At 40.6% G+C, this 16,082-nt stretch overlaps 1 protein-coding gene across 1 annotated transcript in view; it reads left to right on the forward strand.

The window, feature by feature from the left end:
* The window catches only part of vegfc (vascular endothelial growth factor c), a 37,364-nt gene that overhangs the window by 3,538 nt on the left and 17,744 nt on the right, over positions 1–16,082 (forward strand). The window contains exons 2-3 of the mRNA XM_044028085.1: positions 9,657–9,900; positions 10,659–10,849. Coding sequence (XP_043884020.1) covers positions 9,657–9,900; positions 10,659–10,849 — 435 coding nt within the window. The remainder of the gene's footprint in view (positions 1–9,656; positions 9,901–10,658; positions 10,850–16,082) is intronic.

Consider the following 16,082-nt stretch of genomic DNA (forward strand, 5'->3'; position numbering starts at 1 on the left):
TCTGACGTGAAAGCACACCGAACGGGACGAAAGTGCAAATATATCAGATGTGATTTATGACGCAAACAAGTATACAAACAAGTGTGTATGTGTGTGTAGGGTTGTAGAATAAGAAAGGTTTTATTCAGCTAAATGTATAAAAGCTAACAGGTTAACAGAAAACCAGACGTTTTGATTGTTTTGTAGAGTTCAGTCGGCATCTGTCAACACTTTTGTGTTGTAATATGAAAACAAGTTTTCTTGGTCTTTGTCCACAAGCTTTTCACACCTGGATTTTGGCAGTTTATCTCGTTTCCTCCCACAAAATCCTTTCAGGCGTTTTGTTACTGGCACAAGAGAGTTGAGTTTTTAGCTTCTAAAACATTTTCAGAAACATGGTAGAATCGTGGTTGGACCAGGGCCTTGGATAAGGATTTAAAAAAAATGTCTTTTTTATGGGGAGACTGGGGGCTGTTGCCACTGCCCCCTACTGTCTGTTGGTGGAAAACCAGCCTTGGAAGATTAGGCAGCCGACCCGGAGTCCTCAGAATCAAGAGGTGTCGCGAGATCCAAGACTTTGCAAGACCTCCACAAATCGACGGATGTGGACCGGCATGGACGTGGCTCTACCGCTTGTGTTCGCCGGCTCCGTTGAGCAGGATCGAGCCAGGATAGATTCAGTGTGATCGGGTCTTCGGTGAGATTGTTCCACAAACGTGGGCCACGGTGACACTTTTACTTTTTTACTCTAGAAGCAGAAGACCTGAGGGTTCTCGAAGACTCTGAGGGTAAAGGTCAAATAAGTATGAACACCCAAGACCATTAATAGCCTTAAAAACCAATGAAAGGACCTTAAAATCATTGTGTTATGCTATGTACACCCCCCCCCTCCCCCCGACTCATTTGACTTACCACACTTGGCTTGTCGAGGAGGAAAAATCCCCAGCCAGTCTCTCCAGTCATCCTTGTTGTGTGCCATTTGTCTTTACAACTTTTCCAGCAGTTCCTCTTTGTTTTATTATCTCTCCTCCATGTTTTCATTGGCTGTCCACGTCTAGTTTTCCTTTTGACCTGAGAGATTCCTCGCTTCATTGCTCTGGGGGCTTTAACAAGAGCACAATCAACCCACAAATACTATTTAAAACACAACAATTCATGTTTTACAGAGACCCCTGTCCGGAGTTCCACAAGAAAGAGCTTTTTTTTTCACCATACACGGTGAAACGGCAAGTGCCAAAAAAGCAATTAGCGTTAATTTGTTCATATTTGTTTTACTTGTCGTTGGCATCTCCTCGCTGGTCGTTACACTGCATGTGACGCATTTCCCGTGTGAGGAATGCCACGGATCTGACACTGCGGGGATTCCTGAGAAGCAGCTCAGCTCTCATTAAGGTTTTGTAGAAGTCTGAATTGGGTGTTTCCTCTTAAAAGTCCAAATATGCAACATTGAGCTTAACAAGAGAATTTTACAGCAGAGAGTGACATCACACTCCTGCACTGCTGTTATATCTGAATCACAATCAACTTTATTGGCAGGAAAACCTTGTCCTGGTCCATTGTGACTGGACTACACTGCTAAGGTGTGTGTCGGGGTTCTTATGTTTCCCACGAGCCACACACACACATTTCTCACCAAAGATGATCTTTCATCACAGTTTCAGTGTCTGTTTTTGTCCACAAATGATTGTAAAATATCTGCTAGACCAATAGATATGCGGCTAAAACTGAAGATTTCTGGCATTTAGTAGAGTACAGAGTTGATTTTTGAAATCAAACCCCATGTTAAACATCAGAGCAGCGCCATAGAAAGATAATCGCTAATCTATGTATTTTTACGCATCATGTGGAATGGTCTGACCATCTGTGTAGCCAGTGGTCGTGTCCATTCTATTCAGGGTGTTTGAACAAATGATGCAACAGTAAGGACTTTGAAAGAAATGCCAGGTTTTTACACAATGAAGTGCTAAAAAAAACCCCTGTTTCTATATTTACCGACATGTTCACTCTGAATTCTGGATGTTTTTCAAAAAAAAAATTCCCTGAATGAGTGCACTGAAACATTCGAAGTAACTTTTCAGGGTTTGTCTTCGTGTAGTTTTCCGTGCATCAAAAAAAAAAAATCAACTTCATCCAAGTCTCGCTTGTGCAGTGACGATGGTCTCGAGCAGAGTCTCGAACTATGGTCCTGCAGCTCGCCACAAACTTGTCTGTTACTACATTACACGAGAGGTTGACTAATAATAGAACAACATCTTTGCTCTTTCACCCCCATCCTGAACTCTTACTGTGAAGAAAGATGCCTGAAATAACAGCTGCAGGGCAAAACTTCTTCATTGCCCCCTAGTGGCCTGGCTGTAGTGTAGTTGGAAACCACCACGAGACACCTGATAGATGGTTGGAGGAACTCCTATAACTGGTAAAACGTGCAGTGTGTAAAAATTACTGACATCTAGTGGAGAGAGAGCACACTCTGCTTATCCCTCGAGCTACTAAGCTTATCACAGAACTATGGTGGCCTCCATAAAACAAGGCCCTTTCCCGTAGTACGTCTTCTAAGGCTTCTAAGAAAACAACCCTAAAATTGGATCTTCTGGAATCCATATTTTTTCTTCCCAAAATATTGCATTATTTACGTACTTAACGTTAGTAAAAATGGACGGAAATGGGCACGCGAAAAAGTTTAGAACCTGAAACTAAGTTGCACCGAATTTCACCAAACTTGGCGGAAACGTGTCACAGCCCACGACGAAACAGAAAAGTGACCTCAACAGGAAGTCGGCCATATTTAATTTGGTTTGCTTACGTGTACCAACATAAAACAACGCACCGGTGGCCACCGATCATGTGGATCCCACCTTTACACATGCGCTTTTCTATCATTATTATGGTTTAAACCTTCTCTATCCCCCTCTTCTCCTCTCCGTCCCGTTTCTCTCAAACAAACTGGTCAGATGTGGTTCTGTTGGAGTTTGGGTTTTTTTCTGTCTCCACTGTTGCCAAGTGTTGGGGTTTTGTTTTTTTCTCTACTCGACTGTAACGTCTCAACCCTCTCTGTGGAACATGTTGTATATATTTGATGTTCTGGGAAGTTATTGGTGATGGAATGAGTCATCTGATGTTGGGTTGACAGGTTCACTTCAATTTGGCTGGATTTAGGCGTCATCCATCTTGACATCCTCTAAAAAAAACCCTGACCCAATCACCACAAATGCTCGGACTTATCTCGACTTCTAATCATTCACAATCCAACATCCTCGTCCTCATCGCTCTGTCTCTCTCACCCTCCCTCGTCTGTCTATCTCCCTTTGCCCTTATTTCATAATCCCCTGGAGACGGCAGAAGAATGTGTGTGTAATTAGCACAACACTTTGAAGGATTTTTTTTTTATTTCTTACTCAGCGTTCCAGCTCTGTGCGACTGTAAGGTCTGAGTGTGGAAAGTGCTCAGTACTGTCTATAAATAACACTCACTGGAAATGTAAAACGATCCTGTGTGGAGACAACAAAAAAAAATAGGACTTTCAGCTTTTTTGGGTCAAAAGAAAAGTTGCTGATTGGCAAAAATGTGTTTGTTTGGGCTGAAAAATCATGTCATGTAAAGTCGGATTCAAGTTGAAATCAGATAACCCCCCCACACACACCCACACTCGTATCTTGTCTGTCTCACTTCATTTGTCTGCATTCGAAAAACAATGTGATAAAAAAGAAAAATCAATCAACATGAAGTTTAACTCTTGTTTATAGAGCTCTGGTTTAGGGACGGTTTAAGTCAGTTATCAGTTACAATCTCGACTTTCAAAACAAGTCGAGATCGTGGTCGTGGCGTTGGCCGCGTCGTTTATTTTCACAATCTCCGTTTCACTCCTTTCAAATCCATGTATTTGATGTATAAAACAACTCCGACAAAAACCAGAAAGCTAACACCTGTACACACCAACTATATTAGAGAGAGCAGTTCACAGTGTGCTTGCCTTTCAAATACAAGTAAAACATTAAAGGTGACATAGAATGCTTGTATCACACATATATGTTAGTTATGGAGGTCTACTTACATATATTAACTTGTTTTCATGGTTAAAAACCTCCTAATCGCTGTAAACGAGCCGATCAAAATATCTCCTCACTGACGCTCTCGTCAGCCGCGCTGTTTCAGACCAAAACCACACCCCTAGAATGTGGACTGTGTTGTGATTGGCCAGCCAACGAGAGCTTTCCCACTGTCCTGTGATTGGCCAGGTACCTGGAAGTGACGTAATAGATAGGCCAGCTCTCAGATACACAGCTCCCCCTTCTGGCACGGTGGATGCTCTGCATCTCAGCAGCTACAACGAGAGTAGTTCTTCTTCTTCTGCGGTTGAATGTACGCAACCGGATGTGCCCGGACTAGTGCCCGCACCAGGAGGCGCTACGGTGGTGAGAGGAGTGGTGAGGATTTCTGATGACGACATCAAGTTAAGGAAGTGCCGATCCGCTTCACAGAGCCCAGGAAAACAATACAACACTATTTTCTCAGCAGTGGCTGAACTGTTTGTTCTGAAACTTTAGGGTTTCATAAACGAGGTCATGACGCAGATACACACACACAAACGCAGCGTTAATTGGAGCTTCCAGGTCTATGTGGGCTTTAACACAGAATGGCCATCACATAGCCAACTGCCTTCAAAATAATGTGCAAGGCACCATCTATTGACCAAACTAGGCAACTACAGTTACATTCATTATTTAACATATAATTAATGTTAATAATTAATATTATATAATAATATATTTGACCATAAGGCCTTTAGTGTGGTACATTGCTCTAATGTCGCTTTTCCATTATACAGTTCGAGCTCGACTCGGCTCGACTCGGTCGTTGTCCATGACTTCATAGCTCCTCCTCAATGTGGGTGGAGTCATCACAGCACGGCTGCGTGAAACTGTCGTGACGCGGTGTTATACGCCACTGTTACGACCTGGCTCGTTTTGGAGAGCAGTCACATGTGATTGGAATTAGAACTGGACCGGTTTAGGGAAAAGTCAGGAGTTTAATTAAAAAGAGTGTGCACTTGCACGAGGAAGCATAACAAAAGGAGGCTGTACAGGTGCTGACAACTAACTAATACACAAGTAAAGTCCAATTAATGAACAAAAGGAGATCATCACCCATCAGCTAAACATGCAGCTATTCTGCAACTGCACATTCTCAAAACAGAAGAAAGAGAGTGAACAACTCTGTTAGGTACTCGCTATCAAACAAAACAGTTTCACGAAAATTCCAAACACTGACTGGAACCACTCAGACAGGCAATACACCCTCTAAACACTCCTAAACACACAATAGTACGCAACCAACAGTACGGCAAACTGATCACTGGTTCACAGCCGCCAGGAACTGAGGGAACACAAGCTATTTATTCTGCAGCTGGGGTTGATTGAAGAGTCTTTGATTGGCAGACTTGGTCGAAGCACAGCCACACCAATCACAGACGCCAGTGAACAGGAAGCAGGAAGTAGACAGCCTCTGCTCCAGAAGGACCAATCCTCAACAGGGAATCACACGGCTGATTTGCATGCCCTGTAGAATCACTCATGGAAACAATACAACGAATATACACTAAACAGCAGCCAGCAGCGGCCGTAACAGCGACAATAACACAGAAAACAATGACTTGCAAAGCAGATGTTTTGGAAGTAACTGAATCGTTAGAATCGGTTTGATTAAAACGGTACAGAGTCAGTCAGTCAGTAAGTCATCAAATACCTGTGCCAATACCCAGGCGGGGTACACCCTGGACAGTTCGCCAGTCCATCGCAGGGCCACACACAGATAGAGACAAACCACCATTCACTCTCACACTCACTCCTATGGTCAATTTAGGGTCTCCAATTTACCTAATCCCCACATTGCATGTTTTTGGACTGTGGGAGGAAGCCGGAGAACCCGGAGAGAACCCACACACACACGGGGAGAACATGCAGACTCCATGCAGAAAGGCCTTTGTTCCAACTGGGGCTCGAACCCGGGTCTTCTCGCTGCAAGGCAGCACCGTGTGGCCCCGTGTGGCCCCGGTACAGAGTCACTGAAGTGAAATACCACTGAACATGGTCGTGATTGTGCGATCGCCCGGCTGTCAGCAGTGCTGTCGCTAAATACACCAGACTCCAGATTGTTGAACATTCCCTCTGCTGAATGTTAGAGATGAACTTTAATAATCTTGAACAGCATGTTTTTAAGTCTTTTTAACGCATCGACAGTCGGGCATTGTTCAGAGTTTGATTCTTGTGCCGGACGTCGCGCTCACGACTCTTCCGGTGACGACACTCTCTGACCGATCAGGGACAAAATCGCCTGGAACGTCGCCAGAGCAGGTACTGAAGCAACGGTTCGATCACTGATGGAAAAGAAGAAAAAAACAGACGAGTCGAGCAGAGCTGAGTCGTGCTGGAAAAAGTGGATTTAAAGTATCAATATGTAAAATAAACTGTTGAGACTGAACTTAAAACAACTTCTAATCCCCGGAGTCACATTCAGATCTGTGGGACTGACCTTTGACTCCTGAAACCACTGCCGGCTCACTGAGAGGGTTTTTGACATCAGAAGGTGAACCAGTCAGTTCCAGACCTCCCTCAGTGACTGACCCGCAGACCTTGCCGGCTGACATGCTTTGTCTTTAGCCTGTGTGGCTCTGACAGGGAGGTGGGCGTCACTGTGGAGGGTGAAAGAGGGTCAATGAGCACAGAATGCACAAGTCAAGCTGCTTTCAGACCCGCTCTGGAGTACCGACCACGTGGATCTCACCGTCTTCGTTACTACAAAATAAAAGTTGAGCTGGTGATGTAATGCCTGTTTGTTGGCGGTAGTTGTTTTTAGCGGATTTTAGCCGCAGATTTCGGCTCCAATTGGACTTAAAACACAGCAGCGTCTTGTTGCTTACCGGGTTTCTGTCATACACTCCGTCAGCTGAGCAGCTAACCAGTGAGCGAGAACAAAACGCAGGACTCCAAAAGTTTCAAAAGGTTTCAAAAATACAAGCAGACACTTACATTTTATATCAGAAAATTACCTTTGACACTTAAGTACAGTAAATGTCAGGTACTTTAAGACTTTTACTCAAGTTCTAAAAGGTGACATTAACTTTCTCTGGTAAGATACTTGTACTTTTACTCAAGTACTTTATACAAGACTGCATCTGATGGACAATGACTGGAAAATGGCAGTCACAGGAAGTCAGTGAGTGAAAGGAAGTTGTGTGTGAATGCAAAGCCTTGAGTGAAACACTGCAGGTGCACTGTCAGCGTCAAGTTTATCGCGTCGTCAGCATCAAAGTTGAACACTTTCCTTCTTTTTCTTTGATGTGAACTTGTGTAGATCCCACCTCAACTCAACGTCTCACTCCAGCTATGTTTCTTTAAAGGATTCTAATCTAATCTAATCTAATCTAAGATAAATGAACTTCTTTGTTCTTCTGTTTGTCAGGTTGCACCTTGCTTATTTGAGTATAAGAGGTTGCAGATGTTCTGTGTGTGTGTGTGTGTGTGTGTGTGTGTGTGTGTGTGTGTGTTCTCGTTTCCGTCACCTCTTTGGGACCTTTGAAATCACACTGACCTTGTCGGGGACCAGTAGTCCTCATGGAGACCGAAACCTGGTCCCGGTGAGGCAAACTCTCACTTCTGAGGAACTCATCAAGTTTAAAAGTTAAAGTGCGGTTTATAATCCTGAGTTCACTCTTGTTAATTGCCGCAAGAATAATGGACGCCGTTTATAGATCATCTTCATCAGACTTTACAGAATGCATTTTTAGCAATAACTGTGCAGAAGTCACAAAATAGAACATATATGTATATTCATATATACATATATATATATACACATGTCTATATATATGTGTATATATATATATATATATAGACATATGTATATATATGTGTATATATTTATATATACACATATATACAAGCTTGTTTGGCATTTAATGACAGTGGGCCCCATTATTGTTTAGCGTCATTTTTTTTTTTTTTATCATGATCCTAAAGATCGTTCCATATCAAAACCAGCACTTAAATATCATCAGGAATGTCTTAACTGTGATATCATGATGGATTATTGTGTTTTAATTTCAGGTTCTTGCTACTGAACAGGACCAGACACTCATTTGAGTTTCACACATATATACAGTTTGCATTTACACAGAAATAAAAGTACAAAGACAAAACATGAATATGAAAACACACACAAAGTAAAAAAAGTCTGCGTTGTTGTGTGTGTGTGTGTGTGTGTGTGTGGACGGCCTTGTCTTGCAGCAAACAATCGTATTGTTTCGGTCAAACTGATTGTGCGCAGCCGTCATTATAAATAGTACAATGTATATCTAATTGCAGTGAAGGACAGGAAGTGAGATAACATTCACATACGCTGAGAATACGTTTGTCACAGAAGAAGAAGAAGAATGAGGCGAACAATGACGGAAACCTTTTCCAGGCCGAAGGTCGGCCGACGCGAGTTTTTCCTGATCGCCGATAAATAACTGATTCATTCTGAGCATCTGATATCATTATTATTATTATTATTATTATAATAATAATAGTAGTAATAATAATAATAATAATAATAATAATAATAATAATAATGATAATAATACACATGACACTGAAATGTGCTTTTATCCACCAACACTAACATTGTGCTTTACTATGCATGTATATATTCATAAGAAGTGTAAACCATATTAAATACATTAGAGATCATTAAAAACACATTTAACTAAAGTAATACCTGAGTCCTAACTTGTATTTTCTATCTTATTTTTTATTTATTTATTTTATTTTTAAGAGTTAATTTATCTGGTTTTTATGAGAGTATCTTCTATGTTGCATTTTATTTCATGGGATTATTTATTTATTTTATCACATTTGAGTTAATAGCTATTTATTTTTTCCTTCATTTTGTTTTGATTTGATTTGATTTGAAAATCTTTAATGTCCCCGAAGGGCAATTTGGTTTACAGCAAAAGTTCAACACAGTAGAGCTCACATAGCACACACATGACACAATAAATAAATACATATAAATACATATAGTCATCGCAGATAACAGTACTGTACATCCTTCCCAACAGGTTCGCCTACAGCGTATTAAGGAATCTAACGGCAGACGGGACAAAGGATTTTAAATATCTGTTTGACCCGTCTGCCGTTTTGCCAGTAGGATGCAATTTAGATTTTCTATGATTCTTTATGATTTCATTCTGAATGTGTCTCTTATCTGGGAAACACTTTGTGGCCGTGCTTGAAAAATGCCATATAAATATAAGTATAATTACAATTATTAATAACTGGCTGATAAAAAAAATAATATGTGACGTTTTTAATTTTAACAAAATTCCCCTTTATAGCAGAAGACGTCTGTCCCTTAATAATAAATATTTATACGATAGCAAATACATTGTGAACTAAATTTCATTCCATGTCCACACAGACACTTTTATTTTGAAGTTGTGTGAAATACTTATCGTTGTGATAGCATGATGGAATTATTGTGATATAAATTCAAGCTCATTAACGACTGAATAGTTGCTGTTTCTCGTGATGAAGACTGTAAACGACCTTCACGACGATGTCCAAACTTCGAGGGCTTATCTCAACTACCAGAACCCAAGGGGAGCGTCCCATTTAACTCATGTCAAATGTCTCTTCCAGGACTTCCCACCGAAGCCGGACATGGAGGAGAAGCTGCGTTCGGCTTCCACCGTTGATGAACTGATGAGTCTCATCTACCCGTCGTACTGGGCCGCTCTCAAGTGCAGATCCAAGCTCTCTGCTGCCGGAGCCGCGTCCAGCTCCAGGCACCCGCAGCGGCCACAGGCTCGCCACGCGAGGCCGCTGTCCTACACCGACGAGCCCACGTTCGCCGCCGCCTTCCTCAACTTGGACATTTTAAAAAGTAGGTCGACAGAAAGAAATCCGAATGTTTCATTCAGAGAAAACGTTTCAAAGAAACCAGATGTTCTGTGGTTGGTGGTTTGATCCCCAGATCAGAACCTTGAAAACTTTGATAAAATGGCACAGAGCTCCAGGCGTCATGTTTGTTTACACGGCCATGTTGAAGCCGTCAGAGTTCACTGCAAACTTTAAATCCTCAGCAAAACGTCGCAGAACCTGAGAGACTGAGCGGGCGATAGTTTCAGACCTGTAGAATTCTGACGTCTTTAACTTTGAGATCTCTGCGGTGAACGCTTACACGTCGCAATAAAAGCAGTGTGTACGATAATTAGCATGTGATTCTGTACCTGAAGATGAAGGGACCACTTCACAAGCGGAATCAATTTCCTGTGGATTCCCATTCTTCCAACTTCTACTCACTTCTGCTCACTCAAACCCCCAGAAAAATATAAAATCCTTTGTTTTTGTTTCTGAAAACAGCCAGGGAAGAGGTTTGCCGTCTTTATATTCTGTAAGTTATTTAAGTCTTTGGATACGTCCTGGCGTTGTTTTGCTTGCCAGTGTTGCATGATGGGATTGCGCGACGTCAGCTACCAGAGCTCTACTTGTAGATCTGGTCGTTCTCTGGTCTGAAATCCATCTCTACGACAGTTTTTAGTTGGACACGTGTTTGTTTGTCTTTTAGCATTTGTCGTCCAAGTACGGAGAAGAAAGTGACCTGTGGTGTGTGTGTGTGTGTGTGTGTGTGTGTGTGTGCAGGTATAGAGTCAGAGTGGAGGAAGACTCACTGCATGCCCAGGGAAGTGTGTGTCGACGTGGGCAGGGAGTTTGGCGCTCCCACCAACATCTTCTATAAACCGCCCTGTGTGTCCGTCCACAGATGTGGAGGATGCTGCCACTCTGAGGACAAACAGTGCAGGAACATCTCCACTGGCTTCGTCAGCAAAACCGTGAGCACGACCTTCACTAGAATGTGTTTTTAAAAAAACACCTGTGCATGCTTTTAATACTGAAGCTTGTTTTTGTCCCAGAGAGAAAGAAGTGTCCTCCTCTAACAGCTTCCACTCTTCTTGGAAGTGTCTCTATTTATGTGAATGAGTGTCCAGGGACACTCATTTTGAGTGTGTGGGAATTGATAAGAATTTAACGATTCCATTATCGATTCTCTTATTGATTACATTATCAATTCTCTTATTGATTCAATTATCAATTCCCTTATCGATTCCATTATCGGTTCCGTTATCAATTCTGTTATCAATTCCATTATTGTTCTCTTATTGATTCCATTATCAATTCCATTATTGATTCTCTTATTGATTCCATTATCAGTTCCATTATCAATTCCATTATCAATTCCATTATTGATTCCCTTATCAATTCCCTTATCGATTCCATTATCGGTTCCATTATCAATTCCATTATTGATTCTCTTATTGATTCCATTATCAATTCCATTATCAATTCCATTATTGATTCCATTATCGATTCCCTTATCAATTCCCTTATCGATTCCATTATCAATTCCGTTATCAATTCCATTATCGTTCTCTTATTGATTCCATTATCAATTCCATTATTGATACCCTTATCAATTCCCTTATTGATTCCCTTATCGATTCCATTATCAATTCCTTTATCAATTCCATTATCGTTCTCTTATTGATTCTATTATCAATTCCATTATTGATTCTCTTATTGATTCCATTATCAATTCCATTATTGATTCCCTTAGCAATTCCTTTATCGATTCCCTTATCGATTCGCTTATTGATTCTCATTGGGTGAGGGAATAAGTACAAATGTGTTTGTTTGTATAAACTGGCTTTAATATCTGATTTTCTGATATCATCATCATCATCATCATCTAAATGTGATGGACAATGACGATGGAGATTGTTCGTATAGTAAAAGTTTGCTCACATTAACTAAGTAGACAAAGCCTGTCCTGCCTGCAGAGTTGAAAGTTACCTTCGGCATTAATAACAGATGGCGATGTTTGCATTGTGTGTGACGTCATGACGCATTTGCAACGAGCGGAACCGATAAGCGGAATCATTAAATGGGCATGCTAACGGTTCTGAGGAATCGATTCACTGCGATTCCCGTCCCTAAGCAGACCTGACCCGAGGGCCTATGAAGGTAAAAATGAAGTTTGGACAATTTCTCTGATTAAAAGAATAATCAGGGAGGATACAACTGACGGAGACATGGTACGTGTTTATTTTGTCCGAGCAGAACTGGCAGTTTGGGAGGCGTGAAATACATTTTTGGGAAACGGGTCAGAGAAAAAAAAAACCCCTCAAACACACCACCCTTGAACTTGTGTGTAAACAATGAATCCGCTTCTTACTCGTCACAGTGCACGGGCTTCATTCTCTCTGTTTTTGGTGTATTTGTATGTCAGCGCCACCTACAGGCCTGTCACAGGTTTTCTGTGTCGTCAGAGGAAACTTCAGCCATCTTCTTGCAGACAGGACTCGACTCTTCCTTTTTTCCCATGAAGCACAGACAGAACGTTATTGTTTAAGTCAAATACTTTGTTTTGCTTCATAAAGGAAAGCAAAAGAATTTAATTTAAGTTCAACACAGAAAAAAGAAAGTGCACCAGGTTTTTAATTATTTCTGTGTTTGTTAGTCCTGATCAAGTGGTTTTTGGCACCGGTCCTTTAATATTCTGTCTGTTCTATCTGATACTGTAAATATTGATGGAACATAGTGAAATAACATGGCCTAATATCATAAACCTTACTTTTTATGAGCTTCTTCTATCGCTGATATGATGGAGTTCAGTTTGGAGACATTGTCTCACTGCTGCTGACACGTAGTCCTCACTCACACTGGTCCAGAGACCTGTTTAATGGTGGGGTAAAATGTGTTGACTTTGCCTTCACTCCCAGGTTAACTTGCTCTCGGGTTTTTATTGGCTCAGGTTGACATCAGTGAGAGCGTAAAACCCCTGTGAACGCGATGATCTCTTCTTTATCTGCTTCTTTACGTTTCCTGCACTCTTCTACGACATGCATTCATTAACTACGGTCCGTTTGCATTTCAATTAGCATAGCCATTAGCTTAGCCATTAACATGAATGTATGAGATGATCCTTGTCATTAATTCTTGCTTTTTACAAGTTTTCCCATAATGCTGAACAATAAAAAATAGCTCACAATTGCTATCTTGTAAAATAAAAGAAAAGATTTTACTACTTAACAAGTGTCATTAGCGGTAACATGTAGCAGTCTTACAGACTTACATACGTGAAATAAATGCATATGGTTTTTATGTCATTCAGCATAAAGGAAGTAGAGCCACACTTCTCAATAAAACACTCAATATCATTTATTTCATCGCTTGATTTGAAGAGACAAACAAATTAAAAGATACAAAGTCGCCAAAAAGGCCTAAGATGGTGTTTTTTCTCCTGGACGACGCCATTAACGTGAATATTTTATCACTTTTTAACAATTGCATTATTTTCAAATTCACACTTTTTCAGTCCATATTTGCAAACTTTAAAGCAACAGTGTATCTTACATTCATTTTTTTATCAAATGACTGGAATTACAGCTACTTTTTGAACGTTATGACTGTTTTTTTTTCCCACAATATCAATAATTGATCGCGATTACTGCACAATTAGCCGTGAAAGCCCCGCTTCTAACGTATCTGGAGAGAATACGTTGTGACATTTTATTCTCCACAAAAATGAAACAATACCGTGAAGCTCACGTTTCAACAAATGTGACTCGGCACTGCTAAAGTGTACGCGCTGAGGCCGAATCCGAAACCGCTGACATTGCTTACATTAAAACCTTTCACACATTCCTATAATTATACAACAAAAGCTACATTCGTGTAAACTCTTAACGTCAAAAACGTTTCATTTCAACGTCCAGATTAAAGTTTGGAGAGGACAAGGACGGAGTAAAGCCACAAACATGTGGATGTTGTGTGGACTGCTCGTCTCTGCGGTCTCTATTGGAAATTGCTCTTTGTGAGAAAACATGACACAATTTCATGCCATACCACAAAAAAATACTATAGTTTTCACAAATAAAATATCCACCCTGTCAAAACATGAGGTGGTTTGTTTAGACATTTATACAAAATGGCACCAGGACAAGCCTTTAACCACTGGATCGTTGTAATGTGCCACTTTATTAGGTACACCTCTTGTTCTGTATCTAATCAGCTAAGTGGTTTCACTTCACTTAACAGAAAAAAAAGACCTCACAAAGAACAGACTGCTATATATTATTATAATAATAATAATAATAATAATAATAATAATTATTATTATTATGTCATTATTGTAAATGGACGTCAGGTTTCAACAATAATGGAAAAAGGGGAATTTAAAACCCTGTATCGAGTTAAATGGACATATTTTTATACCCAAGGGGCGATTAGTTGCAAAGCCGCCAGCAATAACCATGTATGCTATATAAATGCAGGCCATTCACCCTTTAACCACACACTTAAAGCCGTAAAATAACATTAAAAACACGAGCAAATATAAATATAAATTGCACATACGTAAACTTTGCATTAAAATAATGAAAAAAATGGAATGAATGCTAAATCATCGTGCTTTTTTAGTCCTGATGATGACTGCTGTTATATATATAAAACAGTCTGACCATTCACTCATTCATACAGCACATGTACATTTAACAGCCACTTTATTAGGTACACCTGCTCAACTCAAATATCTCATGCTGACGTTAAAACTGAGCGTCAGAATGAGGAAAAATAATTTAAAGATGTAATATTTAAAGATTTCTGCATTAAAATCTCGAAAAACTACTCAACTCATGCAAAATTTTGTTGTGTTGAGTCAACTCAAATGTTTCCAGCACCCTTTAAAACCATAGAAATCTGTATTTCTACAGTATATAAGATACAATTCCTGCCACTGAAGCTCTGTCATTTAAGAGCAAACACACTTCCTGATTTCATCAAACTGATATTTTGTTATCGGCGTGATTGAGAGACACCTAGTGGCAGAAGAGACATCATCTTCTTCTCCTTCGTTCCTCTTAGCTGTGGATCATCTGCCTCCATCTTGTCCTCTGTTGCACCAGCTGTCCTCACGTCCTCCTTCACAACATCCATGAACCTTCTCCGTGGTCCTCCTCTCTTCTTCCTCCTGCTCCTCTGCACGTGACTAAACCATCTCAACCTTGACTTTTTGACTTTATCTCCAAACGGTTCAACCCGAGCTGTCCGTGGAACATGTTGACTTCGGCTCGGGTCCATCTCAGTGTCTTCAGCTCTGTCCTTCATCTCCTTCGCCGCCTCTTGTCTTGAGTATTTTTCAGTTTCAGCTGCTGGTCAAATGGAGCTTTTGTGAAGAACCATCAAAGGACGGTCTGAAAAGAGTTCCCTCAGAGTGAAGATGCTTGGTTTATGTGGTACACCACAACATGTGCCACCACTTCTACTATATGAGGTGTCCTCTGTGCCTAATAAAGTGGCTCGTAAGTGGAGAAATTAATTAGCATCTCAGTGATGAAACAGTAGTGACCTGTCGTGGTCTGGTTGGCTCATTTGCAGGTAGCCGCTGTTAATGGACTGCCTCGTACGGCGTCTCGCAGCTTATTGTTTCAGCTCGGCTGCTTCATTCATTTCCTGTCATTTCCTTTATTCATTTCCTGCAGAGAATGAAGTGGCAGACTCAGTCTGGTTTTCACGGCTCCTTTGTTAGATGAACTGGATGAAGCCGATCTAATCAGAGCAGGAAGTCCACAGGTCCTGGAGCAACAATGTGGATGTGTTTGTACACGGACAATAAAGGATGCTCACATTTATTAGCTCCACACATTGTTACTCGCTGATTTACACCTTGTTGACTGATATTGGCCTCAAGGCAAACGGCTACTATCCCATTAAAATTCTAACTGAATTTCCAGTTTGGTGTAAGAAATAAAATCCAATTAATTTTGACAGATTATGTTTTAATCTTTTTAAGAAAAAGTTCTTTGTTTGTGACGTCATCAGTGGGTAGATTCTTGAAAAACATTGGTGGAAGAATCATAAGATGTTAAAAATAAAATTGTGTGATATAAACAGTGGTTGATTATTTGAAGTCAAGGATTGGAAGAATTTAACAAATGTGCCACTTTCAACTGTAGCATTACATTCAAACCGTTGTCAAATGAGTGCAGTGCTCAGCGGCCACTTTTT

This window comes from Solea senegalensis, linkage group LG6, assembly GCF_019176455.1.
Source record: "Solea senegalensis isolate Sse05_10M linkage group LG6, IFAPA_SoseM_1, whole genome shotgun sequence".
Lineage (NCBI taxonomy): Eukaryota > Metazoa > Chordata > Actinopteri > Pleuronectiformes > Soleidae > Solea > Solea senegalensis.